Genomic DNA, 18,707 nt, shown 5'->3' with positions numbered 1-18,707 from the left:
ATACCTGTAGAAAAATCTAATTTCATTTAAATAAAATTCAAATGTAAATCTTGTCAAATATTTGTAAAAACTTGAATATGATAAATATAATATTTCCTGTTTTCAAGTTTCAAAATGTCATTTAAAGATTACACAATAAATACATCGCTTATCAAATGAAACTCGCTTGTGAGTCACTGTGTATATAATCAACTGTGGCGTGCCATAATAATTTATGCTTATTATGTTAGAAACAAAATGGCGACGTGTGGAAACATTTTGTCGTCCGAAGAAGCTTATGATTACAATTGTACGCCTTGTTCTCAACAAGAACGGTTTTTGGAAGCCAAGAGATTTTGTGTAGAATGTGGCGAGTATTTTTGCTCAACATGTCTGGCCTATCATGAGAAGTTTGGTGTTACTAAAGGACATACTCTTATAAAGTGTGAGGAAGTTTCAAAAGATCAAGTTCCAGCACGTCTGAGTAAATGTGAACTTCACACCGACAAGGAGGAGGATATGGTCTGCAGTGATCATGATGTCGTCTGCTGTCGTGTTTGCATAACTACATGTCATAGGTAAATGTTCTAAAATATTTTGACTTTTATTATAAACTTGCACAGGTTTAAAGGATTTTACCTAAAAAATGCACATACAATTTTAAAATCTTCTAAAGATCTAGAACTGTAAAAATGAACATATTAAAAACAAACTAATGCTTAAATATTGCGATTATTACCGTGATTTGAGTTACTGTCGTAGGATGATAACTTGCGCCTTTGTTTACATATTAACAAAACATAATTATATGATCACACATATGGAGGGCTTTCGATGTCAAAATCCCAGACATGTTAAACTGTCATTGTTTTTGTGTCATTGACGAACTGAAATTTATCTCTGTCATTATGGCATTCACTTGTCTTAATTTATAGGTTGGAAGCGTGATTAAGTAATTCGTGTTGTTTTTTTGTTTTGTTTTTTCTCGTGTTTTTTCTTGTTATTGGACTTGTATAAATCTTGAAATGTAAATATCGATATAAATTTATAGATATGCGCACGTTTGCATATGGCTTTTTACATGTGTTTATTTGAAAACATACGTGAAAAAATGCCCTTGCCTTTTTACCAAATTACATCCATATTCTAACTTTAAATGGGATGTTTACAATACCGTTATTGTCGAGATATTCTATATAGTTCAAACATGCATTGTATGGGAAAACACAAAGCAATAAAAAGTACGGAGTTTACCGGTGTTTTTTCATGAGTGCATGACGCTCCGCCCAATAAGCTACGATCACAATACTGTTACAGTATTAGTTTTTCCATAACCTAAGGCCGCGTCTACACCTATTCAAGTTTCTTAGATAAGCTAAATAAATGGCCCTTTCAACATTTTTTACTGAAATTGCTAATTAAGATTGCCCAGGATTTATACCTTTGTCTTTGCAATACTATCATGTTTCTGTAAAATATGTGAATAAATAAGCGGGAAAATGATGCAATTAGCTAAAAACAATGGAGTAAATGAAATGTGTACATTAATCTAAAAAAAAAATTGGAAAATTGGAAAATGTGAGAAAAATATTTTTTGAGCTGATAAATTGATGCAAATTCTTTATTTGAATGTTATTCACTAAATGAACAAGATCATTTAAAATCCATTTCGACTTCTTGAAAAACAGATTTTTTTTTGCTCTTCTGTGTATCAGTGTATTGATCTGTTCCTCTGACCAAGATATTATATACATTTACTAAAATTTACAGGTCATGAACACTGAATCAGTAACAAAAAAAAAGTCAGAAAATGATTTAAAAAAAACAACACTATCACACCCTTCGGGGCACATGTTTTGTGTATCAGTGTCTTGACAGCCAAACACTTAAAGAAAAATAGAACGTGTTCTTAGGCCGTGTCTACACATATTCAAGTTTCTTACATGTCACATTTAGATAAGCTAAATAAATGGCCCTTTCAACATTTTTTCAGGCACAATTTTTACTGAAATGTCTCATTAAGATAGTCTAGGATTTATACCTTTGTCTTTGCAATACTATCATATTTCTGTAAAATATGTGAAAAAAGCGGGAAAATGATGCAATTAGCTAAAACAATGGAGTAATGAAATGCGCACATTCTTTTAAAAATTGAAAAAATATGACAAAAATTTATTTTGATGCAAATTCTTTATTTGATGAAAGTTATTCACTAAATGAACAAGATCATTTTAAATCCATTTTGACTCTACTTGAAAAAGAGGTCTTTTTTATTTATTTTTTTTACAATGTATTAATTTTTATTTATTTTTTTTTTTTTTGCTCTTCTGTGTATCAGCGAATTGATTTGTTCCTTTGACCAAGACATTGTAAACAAAGGTCATGTACACTGAATCAACAAGAAAAAGTCAGAAAATAATAAAAATAACAGCACTATCAAACCTTCGGGCACATGTTTTGTGTCAAACTGGTGTTATCAGTGTCTTGACAGCCAAAAACTTGTAGAAAAATAGAACCTGTTCTAAGGCCCTGTCTACACCTATCCAAGTCTTGAATGCAAGTATCATATTCTCTTGTATTGGATATTGTAGACACCCTACTTGAATGGTTTTTAAAGAGAAATTATGTGACATCCATGAAGATAATTTCTTGCAAGAAAATTAAAATTGGTCAAAGGAACAAATCAATTCGCTGATACACAGAAGAGCAAAAAAAAAACAAAAAATAAATACATTGTAAAAAAAAAAAAGAAAAAAGACCTCTTTTTCAAGTAGAGTCAAAATGGATTTAAAATGATCTTGTTCATGTAGTGAAAAACTTTCATCAAATAAAGAATTTGCATCAAAATAAATTTTTGTCATATTTTTTTCAATTTTTAAAAGAATGTGCGCATTTCATTACTCCATTGTTTTAGCTAATTGCATCATTTTCCCGCTTTTTTCACATATTTTACAGAAACATGATAGTATTGCAAAGACAAAGGTATTAATCCTGGACTATCTTAATGAGACATTTCAGTAAAAATTGTGCCTGAAAAAATGTTGAAAGGGCCATTTATTTAGCTTATCTAAATGTGACATGTAAGAAACTTGAATAGGTGTAGACGCGGCCTAATTTTCTTGCAAGAAATTATCTTCATGGATGTCACATAATTTCTCTTTAAAAACCATTCAAGTAGGGTGTCTACACTATCCAATACAAGAGAATATGATACTTGCATTCAAAACTTGGATAGGTGTAGACAGGGCCTAACTTTTTTGCAATGAATTATCTTTTTGGATGTCACATATTTTCTCTTTAAAACTCATTCAAGTAGGGTGTGCACTATGCAATACAAGAGAATATGATACTTGCATTCAAGACTTGGATATGTGTAGATGGGGGCTTACACATAGCGACTTCGAATACGCTTGGATAGACGCCATCTTTTTGGCTTGAAATTAAAAATGCTATAGATGAAACACTTTTTTCCTGTTTATGTTACTTACAAAAACAATTATGAAACTTAAATTACGATTTATTTTACAAAAATGTTTTAATCGATCAAACCTTCCGTACGCATCGTCTGTATAGGAAGGTTTTTGAGCTAGTGAACTACATTCGGACGTAGGATAAAAAGAAAAAAATGATTTATAAAAATACTTTATTTCTACCATAAATACCTTAATACACAATTATATATACAATAAATATAACCATTTTGATTGTTTAAATTAAATTTTAAATTGCTTCAGAACGCTTCCCGGCGCTTTATTTCTTTCGGACGTTTTAGACCCGCTAGAATGATCTGACTATGATCAAATGGTTACATTTCTGTTAATACTCAGTCATGTAGGGGCTGCGCGTCATGCATGACTTGAAATTGTTTAACTTTGTGAATCTACTTTTGTCTTATTAAACATTTTACAGTGTTAACAAATTATTGTAGTTCTGCAACTGGAAACACGTTTTCTTAAACTCTATTTTCTGTATTTGAGGTGAACATTTCATTTGTATATACCTGTACATTTGTCTCGTCTCAGATACAGATACAGATAGATAGATATATATATATATAATTGTGCAAACTTTCTCATGTATTATATGCAATTAAAAAATTACGAACTTGTTAATTTGTAGTTTGTTTATTTTTCTTACAATGATGGAACAACGGCGTGGGAGAAAGTTAATTTTGCACACAAGTTACTAGTAAATACCTATATAAAATGGTATAAAACTCCTGAAAACATGTTTGTTTTCCCGTAATGTCAAAAACTTCAGCGGAGTCCCTTTAAAACTCTTTGACGGTTTCAGTGTTGAAAATATCACCCCTTGACGATGAAACTGTTCAAAATGCAATAAACTTAAATAAATTTATTTTGATTTAAGGTCATGTCAAAACATTGATTATCTGCCGCATTTGATGAAGAAGTATAAGGAAGACGAAAAGTGCGTAGTGGTAGAGAAGGAAATGAAAGATAAAATCGAGGAATTGAGAACAGCACACAAAGAATACTCTGCTAGAGTCTTAAAGCTAAAAACAAGAAAAATAACGTATTTGAAACGTTTAGAAATGCTAGGTCAATCTATTGACGAGTGTGTTAAAAATGCTATCACCGAGACTGAGAAAAATGTCGAAAGCCGATTTGAACCTGAAATTTGCGACTTGCAAGAACACACCCAGAACTATAACAATATGCTTTCAAAACTCAGCGGTCTGTCAGAGGAGTTATTAGAGGAAAATGATGATATTCTGGAATTTAAAAAGATATTAGAATGTAAACGGGCACTTAAGAAAATTGAAGTTGAATCTTGTGCGTCCGTTGTCAATGACTGCTTAATAATTGACAACAAGTTTCAAAATGAAATTATACAGTCAGTTGTAAGCTGTTTAGGAAATGGGTTATTGTTTGGAACTATATCGATTGGTGGTCCTGGAAACAGTTTTGGTCCCCCAAGTTTATGTGTTAAAGAATGTGAAAGTTCTTCTTTTGTTTTCTTAGCTGACTATAGCAACCACAAAATCAGATGTATTGACAGTGATTTAAAAGAAACTGAAAGTTTTAATGTAGAAGGAAACATCTGGGGGATTTGTGAGATAAACAAACACGAAATTGCATTTACTTTGTCTGGCTTGAAGAAAGTTCAATTGATATCAACTGATAAGGGTCCAGTTTTAAAAAGAAGCTTCATAGCAAATTTACATTGTCGTGGTATTGCATGTTTTAATGAAAAGATTTACGTGACTGGTGGTGGGATGAAAGGAGAAGATAAAGGGCAATTAAATGTGTTTGATTTGGAAGGGCAGTTACTCTGCATTTGTCAAGATTTTCAGGGAATCTTTTTCAGCATTCCACGAAGCGTTGTAGTAAATACCGAAGGAATATTCATCACAGACGAACAAAACGGCGTCATTTGTTTAGATTTGGAAGCACAGAGGAAGTGGGTGTGTAACAACACGTTATGCAAATTTCCTTGGGGAATTTGCTTCACGCCAAATGGGAATCTTTTTGTTTGTGGACGTGATTCAAACAATATTGTGATTGTTAGTAAAGATGGTGAATTTTTAGGTGAACTGTTAAACGAACATGACGGTCTTTCAGCCCCAAAGGCTATCTGCTTTGATAAACGGAACAACTGCATTATAGTCTCGGAATATAAGAAACCACAACTGAAGATATTTTACATTGGTGAATGTGATATATGATGTTAAACCAGTAAATACCATTAAAAGGTAACCTATGATTAGAAAGTGTGCGGGTTAATAATTTGACAAGTTGATTTATGTCAACAAAGCTATTTTGAGAGGGCAGGACATATAAACGGCTTTTAAGTATGATGTAGCTGCAGATATTGACGCGTTGGGGTGATATTAAGATGGTTTTATTTACTATTGTACTCCAATCGCAGGAAATGTAAATAGTATTCTAAATATTTACGAAACGAAGAAGTAAGAATTTATTTATGTACACATATATACTGGAATTGCTCTCTGATTACCAAATCTTTAAATATTCTATAACCACCTCCGAGCCAGAAAAACACTTAATAGGTATTCTTAAAGGTTAGTGATTCTATTTTATCCCTAATTTTCAAAGTATTTCTGTAAATAATTGCTATTTTCCAACGTTTTTATGCCTTGGTAACCTTTGTATATAGGATCCACTTTTAATTTTTCTAGGAGATTGTAGATTGATGAGGGACAGGAGTTTAATCATTGAATGCTATTATTATACTAGATATGAAGAAAACCATGTATCTTTTCTATAATTCATATGCATATATGTAGTACATGTAATAAAGAAAGAAAAATGTTGTAAATGTTTAATTGTTTAATCTTGGTTTGAGGGCTGCAGTTACTTAAATTTTAGATATCAACAAGTTCTTACCCTAAAGGAACCCTGATATACAAGATTAAATCGCATAGTTTAATATAACAAAACCACATTCATATAAATAACAGGGTATTTCATAGCTTTAGTTCGATTGATTTGGAAGCTACCGGTATAATGTTGTTACAACACTCTCGAATCCGTTCCTGGATCACAACCAGCAATGAGTGTAAAGTTTCTTGCTCACGGAAACAGTGTGTTGCCCTTGGTGGGGTTTTTACTCACGAGGCCAACTGTCCTTAGATTACTGCATTAACAACTCGACCACGCCGCCACTCCGAGACAGTTTAAGATGTCCCTTTGTGTACCCAGTAAAAATTGTATTGATGTATATTTTTTCTTTTTCTTCTTTCGAGTGAAAATGTATATTTGTTAGAATACAATGTTCTTGTTCATTCTCTAATATACGTGTGTATTTAATAAGGCAGCAAAAAGAGTACAAAGATGTTATCACGTTACAAATCAATTATCATGCAACTACTATGTACATGTATATGTATTACTAAATATGCTTGTATCAATAGTTAATACAGCAATGTGATTAAAAGTTCGTATCGTATAAACTGTAACAACATTTACAAAAATGTCTAGACTGGTACAAAAACATTCGGCTACATGTGCCTATATGGCACAATCAAATTCTATGAATGCAGTTTACAAATAAATGTATTTATAATTTCAATTCAATAATTGATCGATTTATAATAAATATATCTAGCTCTCTTTTTATATATTATGTATAATTTCAAAGCCATAAACAATTTCTATCAATGGCATATCTACCTTTAGATTAAAAATTTTATATCAAAATTTCAAAAAAATTTTCAAGTTTTGATTTTTTCGTTTTTGCATAAAGTTTTTCAAAATGTTTTTTTGCTTTTTTCAAGGGGAAGGGGAAAGTTTTTAAATCATTCCAAAAAAATTTGCAGGGGATTTTTTAGTTTTATTTTTGTTTCCCTTTTTGTTTAAATTTCATTATTTCGTAAAATTTTGAATTAAAATAGTTAAAAGCATCCTCTTTACTTAAATTCATAAGAACCCCACAGGTGGCAACATTTCCAGGACAGGAAACCCCATCTCCGCAAGGAACGCACAAACTTGTTAAAACCAAACACGGTACAGTGCAAATGACGGAAGAAAAGATTTCATAATCTTTCAAGTGACCCGCATCGTCCGGGAAAACTGTTACTTTTTTGACGAGTTTACAAAAAGTTTCAAAATCAGTTATTCATTTTTGTGTTTTTGGTTTTAAAAAAGTATCCCTTTTTAAATTTTCCAGCTGCACATTTAACTTTTCATTCAATAAAAAACAATAAAAAACCGAACCCCAAAATACAAGGGCTTAATCACTCTTCCCGTCAAACAATTAATATGAAACAATGAAATAATTGTATTATTAAAAAGTGTCCCTATGTTATTTTATTGAACAAAGTTTTTCAAAATGTACATAGTCAAATGACATTAATTTTGTACCAGTGCCTCTTCTATTAGATTTCAAAAAGAAAATATACCCTTGATACCAAAAATGTGTCTTTAGAAAAATGTTGATATAAACACTAATTCATTACAAAATAAGATCGTTTTGATGGCCAGTGCAAAATAACTCAAAACTAAAACGCAAATTACCTTCACATGATCAGCGACCTGAGATTGGGAAGGAATTCTCCGTGCGGTTATCGAACTAAAAAGTAGATTGTATGAAATCATTTTGTCCTCTTTTCATTTCAAAATCTTTTCTTGAAACTTACGTATCCAACATAGACATTTGAAATTAAATTAGTTCATTATTAACAAATGCTCATTTCTACTTTCATTTAAGTTAGATATAGACAAATTATCTTGCAATATTTTTTTATTTTTGTTATTACTTTTATCTGGTAAAGATAATGTTTTCTTTTTTCAAGATACAACATGTCATTAAAAGATTGCACAACATCACTGATCAAATGAAAATCGTTTGTGACGGAGATTTAGAGTGTCCTGTATGTAAACAATTGTGGCGTGCCATAAAACGCGTGTTACAAAATCAATAGTCCGCTTTTATCTACGGTTACTATTATGCACAACTTAACATGTTAGCAAACAAAATGGCGACGTGTGGACAAATTTTATCGTCCGAAGAAGCTCATGATTACAATTGTACGCCTTGTTCTCAACAGGAAAGGTTTGTGGAAGCCAAGAGATTTTGTTTAGAATGTGGCGAGTACTTTTGCTCAACATGTCTGGCCCATCATGAGAAATTTGGTTTAACTAAAGGACATACATTAGTAAAATGTGAGGAAGTTTCAAAAGAGCACATACCGATATGTTTAAGTAAATGTGAACTTCACACCGACAAGGAGGAGGATATGGTATGTGGTGATCATAATGTCGTCTGCTGTCGTGTTTGCATAGCAAAAGATCACAAGTAAGTTCATTTAAAGGTTATAAAACTTTATATCTACTGCAAAAATTATTGTTTAAATTTCATAACAAAAATACTTTGAAAATGCTTGTATAAAAGAATATGGTATCAAATTATATAATAAAAAACGAATGGCAAATACCTGAAATCACTGCTAAATGGATAAAATCCTACGTAAAATAGCAATGTAATATTTTGTTTTGGAACATATTAATGTTTACATACAATGTTCATGTGTGTAAAATGACGTAGACATTCTATGTTTCAACCCTTTCGAGAATCGGTCATATGTTTATGAAAACAATATAGTTTTAATGTAAATAATTAAAAAAAAATAGTCTGTGTCTGTTTGCACTACACCATTCTTCAAACTGGATTTTGCCATTCATGAAATGTGCATAAACCTAACAAAACAATGTACTCCGTCTTTATACATTTAGCACTTTCGATATAAATATTCTTTTTATTTAAATTTTAGTTTTAAATAGCTAACGGTATATATTATATATATTAGTACTAAATGCATAGCTTTTAGATTATTTTTTTTTCAAATTGTTATCATTTATCATTGTGAGCTTTGTCTATAGATCTATATGAAAATTGGGGATAACATTACATGTATAACCTTAATCTTTTGTCAAGAGATAACTGACTTTGTCCTACTTAGTCAGCCATGTTTGATTTTCACTATGAGAGCCCAAGAAGGCCAATTTTCATATTTTCACATAAGTGAAAAACAAAGTTATGTAGAGTTATTGTTCCATAACACATAGTCTCTATAACTGTGTGACATTTCAATAAAATTAAATTAGAGGTTTTACTCCAGACAAGTATTATTAATTTTTAAGAAATAATCAAAAAGAAAATAAGCAAGGTGGTTAGGTGAAATGCAATTCCTCTTACTAATCTCTATCACTGTGTGAAGTTGTTATCAAATTCCTTCACTATTTTTCAAGTTATTCTTCGGACAAGCATTTGTAAATATCATAAAAGGAGATACTTAAAATAACAAGCGAACTAGAATGAAGGTTTATTAACACTGCAATTCCTTTCACTTGTATCTATTACTTTGTAAAATCCTGATCAAAATCCTTCAATACATTTAAGCTTTACTCCGATTAATCATCATTAAGTAAACTGTATTAAAATTTGTAAAGGGACATTATTCAATAACTAAGCTATAGGCCATGGTAATATGAAACTGCGTACTCTCGTTCTTGTCCTATAATGTGTGTCTAGTTTCATTAACATACCATTTATAATTAAGAAATGATACTCCGGACAAGCATTTTAAACTTAATGAAGCTTATTCAAAAACAGCGTAAGGTAGAGTTATGGTTTTTAAACATTGCACGTCATCTCGATCGTCTCTTTCACTGTGTATAGTTTTAATCAAATTCCTAAAATCCTTTTTCATATTATTATGCGGACAAGATGGTGTCTATATGCTCACACTACCAGAAGCATAATAGTACCATTTACAACGACCAAAAAGACAAAATGGCTGTATAGGCGTCAAATTTGGCCAATTTATAGCGTGCGCTAATTTCCAGTTGTTTGTCCCGTTACATTATGTCCAAGGTTAACAATAACTTAAGCATATATATCTTATTACAGATCATGTCAAGATATCGGTTATTTACCGGATGTTGCAAGTACATTTAAAGAGGAGGGAGGACTTGCAATTTTAGATGAAGATTTAAAAAGTAAAATAAAAACGTTAAAACTATCGTATGAAAAACATGCTATTCATGGCGCCCAGCTCAGAATGAGAAAGAAGACAAACATAAGGCGACTAAAAGTGTTAAAAGAATCAATAACTGAATTGATCGAAACTGCTGTGACTGAAGCTGAGGAGGATATAGAAAATTCACTCGAACCACATATTTGCAGTACACAAAAACTTATGGATGCAGCAAAAGAAGAACTGTTAAAATTCAGTATGCTCTCAGAAGACTTGATGAATGAAAACAATGCAATGCTGGAGTATAAGAAGGCCTTACATTGCAAGCGTGCTTTAAGAGAAATTCAAATCAACAATGATGATTGCAAAATGACACATGATAACAAATACGTTGACAAAGTTGTGAAAACTCTTTCTTCCTTTCTGACAGATCAGTGTAGTTTCGATGCTATAAATGTCTTTGGTGGCACTGACACCAAATTTGATATCCCAAATATGTGTGTATTAGAAGGTGGTAAAGTTTGTATAGCAGATTTTCATGGACGAAAAATCAAATTATTAGATAGTGACTTAACTGAGAATATGACCTATGACACACGGTGTTTTATTTGGGGGGTTTGTGCAATTCAAAAACATACGATAGCATTTACTATGCCTTCTTTAATGACAATTGAACTTGTAGGCTTTAATAAAGACCCTGTTTCTAAAGGTAGTTTCAATGCTAAATTTCATTGTCGTGGAATTGCCTTTTTTGAGCAAAAAATATATACGGCTGGTGGTGGATTTGACGGAGAAGAACAAGGACAAGTAAATATATTTAACATAAAGGGCATTCATCTTCGCAAGTTTCAGGATGATTTAGATGGCAACCATTTTTTTGCCCCGAGAAGCTTGTTAGTTGAGGCTAATGCCATTTATGTCACAGATTGTAAAGACGGTGGTGCTGTTTGTCTCGATTTTGAAGGAAGGTGGAAGTGGAAATGTCTCATCTCAAAACTTACTTTTCCTTGGGGAATTTGTTTTACGACGAATGGAAATCTTCTAATTTCTGGACGCGATTCTAACAACATTGTGGTAGTAAGTAAGGATGGAAAATACATTGGTGACCTTTTAAACAAAAATGACGCCATTGCAGCACCGAAAGCTATTTGCATTGACAAACAGAACAGTCGCCTTCTAGTCGCAGAATCAACAATGCGTCATTTGAAGATATTTTACTTTGATGATGGCGAAATATGTAACTTTAATATATAAGAAATGAGACTACAGCTATTTCTTCAATGGATTCCAAAAAAGCCTATTTGATTAATGATGATTTCTAATTACGTATGTAATATGGCTATAGACAAATATATGCGAACATATGTTATTTTACACTGAATAGTACAAAAATATTCATGCAAAGAAGTTTCTCTTTTGTATTATATATATTTCAAAGAACATGCATATTTTACTTCCCGACTGACATTTTATATCTTAATGATATAAATGAACAATTATTAATTATTTGATTCAGCATTATTGTATTTCTTGAAAAAGAGAGTCACGATGGCCCTAGATCACTTACCTCATACCTACTGCTAAACAAGTCTATTTCTATAATGCACGGCTGAAGTGAATGATTAAGTTGAAGTCACGGGGCTAAATTCAAGGTCATATCAAGTATCATTTCGTGTAGAAAATGCTATTCATGATGAAAAGTTGAGGGCAATGCATAACAAGGTCAACAATACTCTGTTATATTTTATCAAGATTGAAGAAGGTATTTTACTTTGTAAAAAACATACCTGGTGCCGAAAATGAAAGAAAAAGATATAAAAATACAAAAAGAGTTTAGCGTCAAATTAACCACAAAGCTTTATAAGATTTTAATACAATAGGCGAGAAATTGACTTCTTGGACGGGACATTTTTACTCTAATGTGGAATTTTGATCAAGGGTTCAACTGAAGACCACTTTATTATGCTACGTCTGTTATATTAAGGTGCATAAATTCTTCTTAGAAGAGTTTTCAAATAGCCAAGAAGTAATGTTAATTACATTGAAATTTAAGGCCGTGGGTTCAAACCGAAGAAGGGTCAACATTTTTCTTTTAACATTATTTGTTTATTATCTCTCATATCCTTTTTGGGAAGAAAATAATGTTTAATTTTAATTATTCAATTAATATAGGTATTTATTGCTTAAATAATGATAAATCTAATAATAAATGTGGTACCTGATATTTTCAAAGTACAATAAAATCAAAATAAGACGGTCAAAGTATTTAATATTTGACAAGATCAACCAATATTCTTTTGAGGAAAAGGGAAACTTTGAAATTATAGGACTGGCCTCCGTCTGTCCTTCCGACTCACAGGAGAGTAATTATGTGGCTAGAGGGACAATAGGTAACTGTTCTTTCTCTTTGATGTCATTCATTCCGTAATGCTTTTATGTGGCTATTTTCTTTTGTGTGGCTAAAAAGAACAATAGAGTAGCCACATAATTACTCTCCTGTGAGAACGTCAGTCTGTCCGTCCGTAACACTTTCGTGTCTGCTCCATTACTTTTAAACCGCTGAAATCTTTTTAAAATAACTTGGCACAAATACTCACCATAATGAGACAAAAGGCAGAGTGCAAAAATTTGGTTGCTAGGTAAAGGTCACACTTTAAGGTCAAATGTTAAAATGTCATAATTTCATAATAAAAAGTATACATTCGTGTCAGCTCCATAACTTTTAAACTGCTGATATTTTTTATAAATAACTTGTTACAAGTGATCACCATAATGAGACGGTGTGCAGAGCGCAATAATTGGGTTGCTAATCCCAATGTCAAGGTCACACTTAAAGGTCAAAAAGTCTTCTTTTCATATTTAAAGTCTACATTTCGTGACCTCTCCATAACTTTTTAACCCCTGAAATCTTTTTGAAAAAAAACTGTCTTAACTGATGACCATTTTAAGACGGTATGCAGAGCGCAATGATTGGCTTGCTACCCAAAAGGTCAAGTTCACACTTTAAGGAAAAATGTTAAAAAGTCTACATTTCGTGCCCGGTCCATTGCATTTTAACCACTGAAGTTTTTAAAAAAAAAACAACTTGGCACAATTGATCACCACTATAAGAACATGGGCAGAGCGCAATAATTAGGTTGCCACCCCCAAGGTCAAGTTCACACTTAAAGGTCAGGTGTATAAAAGTCTACATTTCATGCCCCCTCCTTAACTTTAAAACCTCTGTTTTTTAAATAGCTTGGCACCAAATTTTGAGAAAAAATTTTGAGAAAAGCAATAAAATTTTTTGCTATCCCAAGGGCCCAGGTAACATTTAAAGTTCCCAAAACAGTAGGTTAAAAAGGGATAAAAATTTTGTGTCCTGCCCATAACATTTAAAACCGCTTGAAAAGAAATTTTTTTAAAATACTTGGACGAGTGTCAATTTCATTAATGAGGACGAATGTTTGCAGACGCAATAATTGGGAATTGCTAACCCAAGGTCAAAGGTCACCACTTACAAAGGTCAAATGTTAGAAAATCAGAGGGTTGTGTCTGGGGCCCGCATGAACATTTTAAACCGCTGCAAATTTTTTTAAAGAAAAATCGGGTAGAAATAATCAACCATTATGAAACAAATTAGCCCAGAGGCACAACAATTGCAATCACAAACCCGCTGAAGGTAGGGTCACCACTCAAGGTCCCAAATGTAAAAACATCTAACTTTTTTCATGTCGTGCGCAGCGCTATAATTATATTTACAATGGCAAAGGTTTTTAAAAAAAAACCTTGGCACAAAATGATCTACCACCATGACACAATCTGCAGATCTCAACATCCAGGTTGCTACCCCGAAGCAAACTCCTCACAGTGATATCCTCCCTTGGTAGAATTGTAATCACTGGCCTTCACAGACGTCACATGATGATGAAAGTCACATGACGTAACGTCGAAATTCAAATGTAAATAATCGACCGTTTTACATAGAAAATCTAAACGTCATTTTACTCTTTCTGTTTTATTTTTAACTTTTCGCACCTACGTCCGCTATATTTTATTCAAAAAAATATCAAAAGTATACAAATTAATGGAAAATAAAATTAAAAAGCTAAAAAAAATATAAAAATATCAAAATATTTGATATATTTAAAAGTTTGTGATGGCAAATATCTGTACTGGAATATAAGGGGAGATCACTGCGTAGGAGATTGACCCCGAAGGTCAAGGTTATTTGTTCTCCATAAAACCTTTTTTCAATTTATGGAAGATTTTAAATAACATGGCAAAAATAATCACCACCATAGAGAATATGTGCTTAATGAATATGCCATGACACAACATCAAGGTGCGTGGCTGGTAAGAGGGTCAAGAATTACACATTCAATGTTCACTGCGGAAAGGGGATCTTAGCTGTCCTTAAGGCTGCCTTGTTTAAATTTTGCATACAGGTGCCCTTTTAAAGGTAAAAATCTGACCTATGTTGTCAGTTTTTTAATTCCTTATAGTACCCGTTAAAAGGATGGTCATACCGGTAAGTCCTTTAGCCTAATGGTTGCTGATAGGAAGATTCTTCTATATTAAAAGTTACTCACTATTAATCTGGTGTCACCCGGGCGAGACAATTATGACCTCAGTGCCATGACTTCTACAAACTTGGTGTACATATTTCAAAATTCAGCAGACCGGTCATTTTGGATTTTATAACTTTAATAAATATTAAATAATTATCATTATATGATATTCACCGGCAAAATGTCATATTGACTTCGGCTATCGCCTCGGTCAATAATGTAATTTACCGGGGTATATCACATCATATTCAAAGGCTCACTAGTCAATAATTGTATAATATATCTACTTTAAAATTTGGTATTTTGTTTTGAAAGAGAATACTCCTAAAATACCCGTGTTTGAACATATATATCCTTATGAGTAAATGGTGCATGCTAAGCGGTTAAAATGCTACTTGAAATAAATTGAATTGTCTATAAATGAATACATAAACAAATCTGATATTTTACAAGACACAATATGTACAGCAATCTGTGTATAGTGTCATTTACTCATTAAAAACTAATGTGAATGTACGAAATGAAACAATTTTATTTGTGTAGTTTTACGTTCATACTAGACTATTCTCTTGTGAAATAAACTATAAATCAAAATAATGAAAATGATATGAAACGGTACGATTACGTCACAATGGAGCTTATTTCATTGTATAGATAATGAAAATGATTATCCCAATTTATTTACATTTTTACATTTTACAATTTATCATATTAATTTATTTGTGTATTGCATGCATAGTAATTTATGATAACAATATAACAATTACTCTATCGGGCAGAACTAACTATTGATGAGAACTTAATAATTGAATAGTAATATCAGTCTATTTAAACTTAACATAATTATAGCTAGTGTTAAATGTTGCCCTAATTACTAAAACATATTTTACTAGTCGTGTTTGACTCACTCAGGTAAGTAAAACGTATTTGACCAACACAGGTTACTTTACATGTTAGCTTGTTCATAACCTTATATTCTTGGTGACTGCATGAATTTGATAAATCATACATTTAATCATTTACGAATATTCAGCCACATCTTCATTGAATACAAGCTATTTTCTTAAGCTTTAATCAGTGTAGTGAAATATAATACATATGAACAATACTTGATATTTTGGTATGTCAAAACAAAGAAGATCGAATGTTTTAACAACATATGGCGGTGCTAGGGACTCTGAGAGATGTTTTACTAATAATATATGTCACATGTTGCGGTTCGGTTTCCGAATATCCGTCCAGCGGGGACCCGCCAAGCCTCATTACCGCCCATGGGTGGGTCCCCGAGGGACGGATATTTCGATCCAAACCGCAAATATATGTCAGATATTTTTGTTGCATATTTTATCAACAATTTACGAACATACTAGCTAACACACTAAGCATAGAAAAAAATGCATAAATGCCACGGGAGGGAGATTACCACAATTCGTAGGAAAAAAATGAATTAAAAAAAGAAAAAAAACAAGAAGCGGGAAGAAATACAAGTCGAAAGAGATACATTTTAAGCAAACAGGATCACAGTAAAACATTTAAACATATACTCGCAAAATCGAGAAGTAACCAGATCACAACATGCCTTATCTGACAGTAACTTTTTTTTCTATTGAAGGCTTTGGAACATTGTTTTTAATTCATTGTTTGTTTGTTTTGTTTGTTTGTTTCATTTGACGCCATTTCCCAACAGTATTTCAGTCATATAGGCGGGTAGTTTCCTAACCATCGTTCCTGGAGAGTTACATCAGTACTAGACTCCCTTCCTCCGCGCTAAACTACCAAAGCATCTCCCGGGGATCGAACCCACGCCAGAGAAGTAACTGGATTAGAAGTCATCGACTCTAACCCTTCGACCACGGAGGAAGTTTTAATTAATTGTACTTCATGCAGTAACATATCCTATATATTCATAATTAAATAAAAAATTCCAAAATATTCTTATTCTCTTGATATGTATAATAACATTCACATTTTCAATTAAATCCATGATTTAGAGATGGTTAAACGAGTTTTTGAAATTATATAACAAAATATTTTTTTTCCTGCCATAAAAACCCTTAGGGCCGCCTAATTTAAATCCCCAAAAAGCTTTAACATGCACAATTTTGAATATATTATATATTTTTTGCTGAAAAAATTTATTTTTAAATGAAATACCGATTTTAAAACGAAAAAAAAGAAAATATCGTACTTAACTCGCTTTTTAAAGGGTTTGGGTTTTTTTTCACTTTCCGAATTTAAAGGATACATTTTTTTGAACCCTTTTAAAATCAATTTCATAAAATTTTTGAAAAAAATGAATTTTTAAAGTTCTGAGGACAAAAGGAAAACTTATTGCACCCCAATGAGTTTATGTTTATATTTACGGAATAACGAAAGCTAAAGAATACATATCCATGATAATTAAACATAAAATAAAAAAGTGTCCAGATATTGATGATAACGTGAAAATGTTCATTTTTGCGATCAATTTATTAATAAATTCAGTTTCATAGTTATTGTAAATATAACCAGACATAATCACTGTTGTACAGCGTCCACCGGATAAAGCCCTTCAAGACTCCGAAAACGAAACTAAAAAGTTAACATCGAGTTCACCCAAGGTAATGTTTCAACTTATTTCTCCATCATATCTTCATCGATTTTTCCAAACTAAACAATTTTGAGAAGCTAAATATGTATGGGTTTAGAGCAGTATTTGCTTTTTTCTGCAAATTGAATATTTTTTGTTTAAATCGGCGATAAATTGTACCGTTTTGTTGACATTGCGAACGATATTGATATTTACCTGTAAATCGGGTCCAAAAGGCATTTGTTGTATAAAATCCGTATTTAATATAGCATATAGATGTCCTCTACTTGTATGTGAGTGTTCATCCATCAAATCGAACTGCTTTTAGCAAAATTTGCGAAAAACGACGTTGCCTTGTGTAAAGAGCCTAGCACGATTGTATACGGGGTGTAGATGGAAAACTGTTAGCAAGCGTATGGGGTGTAGTAGGTACAAGAATGCTATATTTTTAGCAAAAAAAATAAATAAACTAAATAAAGTACCAGAGCAGACACATACGCTGATGAAGGAATAACGATCGATGCCGGTAGCAGGGATCGTAAAGTGAAACATTTTATCATTTTTAAAAGATAAAAAAATGTTACTTTGAATAAGAAACATTATACGTAGCATGAATAGCAATGGTAGTGAACCGTTTCCGTCCTGAGCTAGACAACTTTTTATGCGTGATTTTGAGAGAAAAAATGTAAACTCAGTAGACTGAATCATTATATATTGGTAGAACGTTACAGTAGAATTCTATAATTTGTCTTAAACAATATCAAATCATGTTCAAGTTATGCATTGTGAACAATAAGTTTGATAATATTTTATTGCATATATAATATAATTCATCAATTCTTTTACATCAACATAATTACAAAATATACAAAAGGGTTTGGCCAAAAGTTTTTGCAACATTGTCATGGGCCCTTCCCTGTAAGATAATAGCTGACCATATATAAGTATGTAGTAAGGTCACGCAACATCGTGGAAGCATACATATGTTTTATCGTAAACGTTGAATATAAATTTTAAGCGCAGGGGTGTAGCCAGCTTTTTTCAACTTGTAGGCCCATAAAATGGGGTATGGGGCCAAAAACAAGTTCAAATTAAACACAGCAAATGCGCGTTCCGAAGTATTTTCAAGGAAAATTAGCAAACAATAATT

General features: G+C 32.0%; 2 protein-coding genes across 2 annotated transcripts; both read left to right on the top strand.

Moving 5' to 3' along the window:
* The first annotated feature begins 231 nt into the window (after positions 1 to 231).
* On the top strand, positions 232 to 6,999 carry LOC132723588 (uncharacterized). The gene is made up of 2 exons (XM_060708341.1): positions 232 to 557; positions 4,348 to 6,999. The coding sequence occupies exons 1-2, from the start codon at positions 238 to 240 to the stop codon at positions 5,663 to 5,665; spliced, it is 1,638 nt and encodes a 545-aa protein (XP_060564324.1). The 5' UTR covers positions 232 to 237; the 3' UTR covers positions 5,666 to 6,999.
* Positions 7,000 to 8,391: 1,392 nt separating this feature from the next.
* Positions 8,392 to 12,689, top strand: LOC132723587 (uncharacterized). Its single transcript, XM_060708340.1, has 2 exons — positions 8,392 to 8,757; positions 10,372 to 12,689. Exons 1-2 carry the CDS (start codon positions 8,423 to 8,425, stop codon positions 11,690 to 11,692), a joined length of 1,656 nt encoding a protein of 551 aa, XP_060564323.1. The 5' UTR covers positions 8,392 to 8,422; the 3' UTR covers positions 11,693 to 12,689.
* The last annotated feature ends 6,018 nt before the right edge of the window (positions 12,690 to 18,707 follow it).

Source organism: Ruditapes philippinarum, unplaced genomic scaffold (genome assembly GCF_026571515.1).
Source record: "Ruditapes philippinarum isolate M1 unplaced genomic scaffold, ASM2657151v2 ctg7326_1_1_1_1, whole genome shotgun sequence".
NCBI classification, from domain to species: domain Eukaryota; kingdom Metazoa; phylum Mollusca; class Bivalvia; order Venerida; family Veneridae; genus Ruditapes; species Ruditapes philippinarum.
The sequence above is the reverse complement of the archived record's forward strand: the minus strand, read 5'-3'. Positions and strand labels throughout refer to the sequence as shown.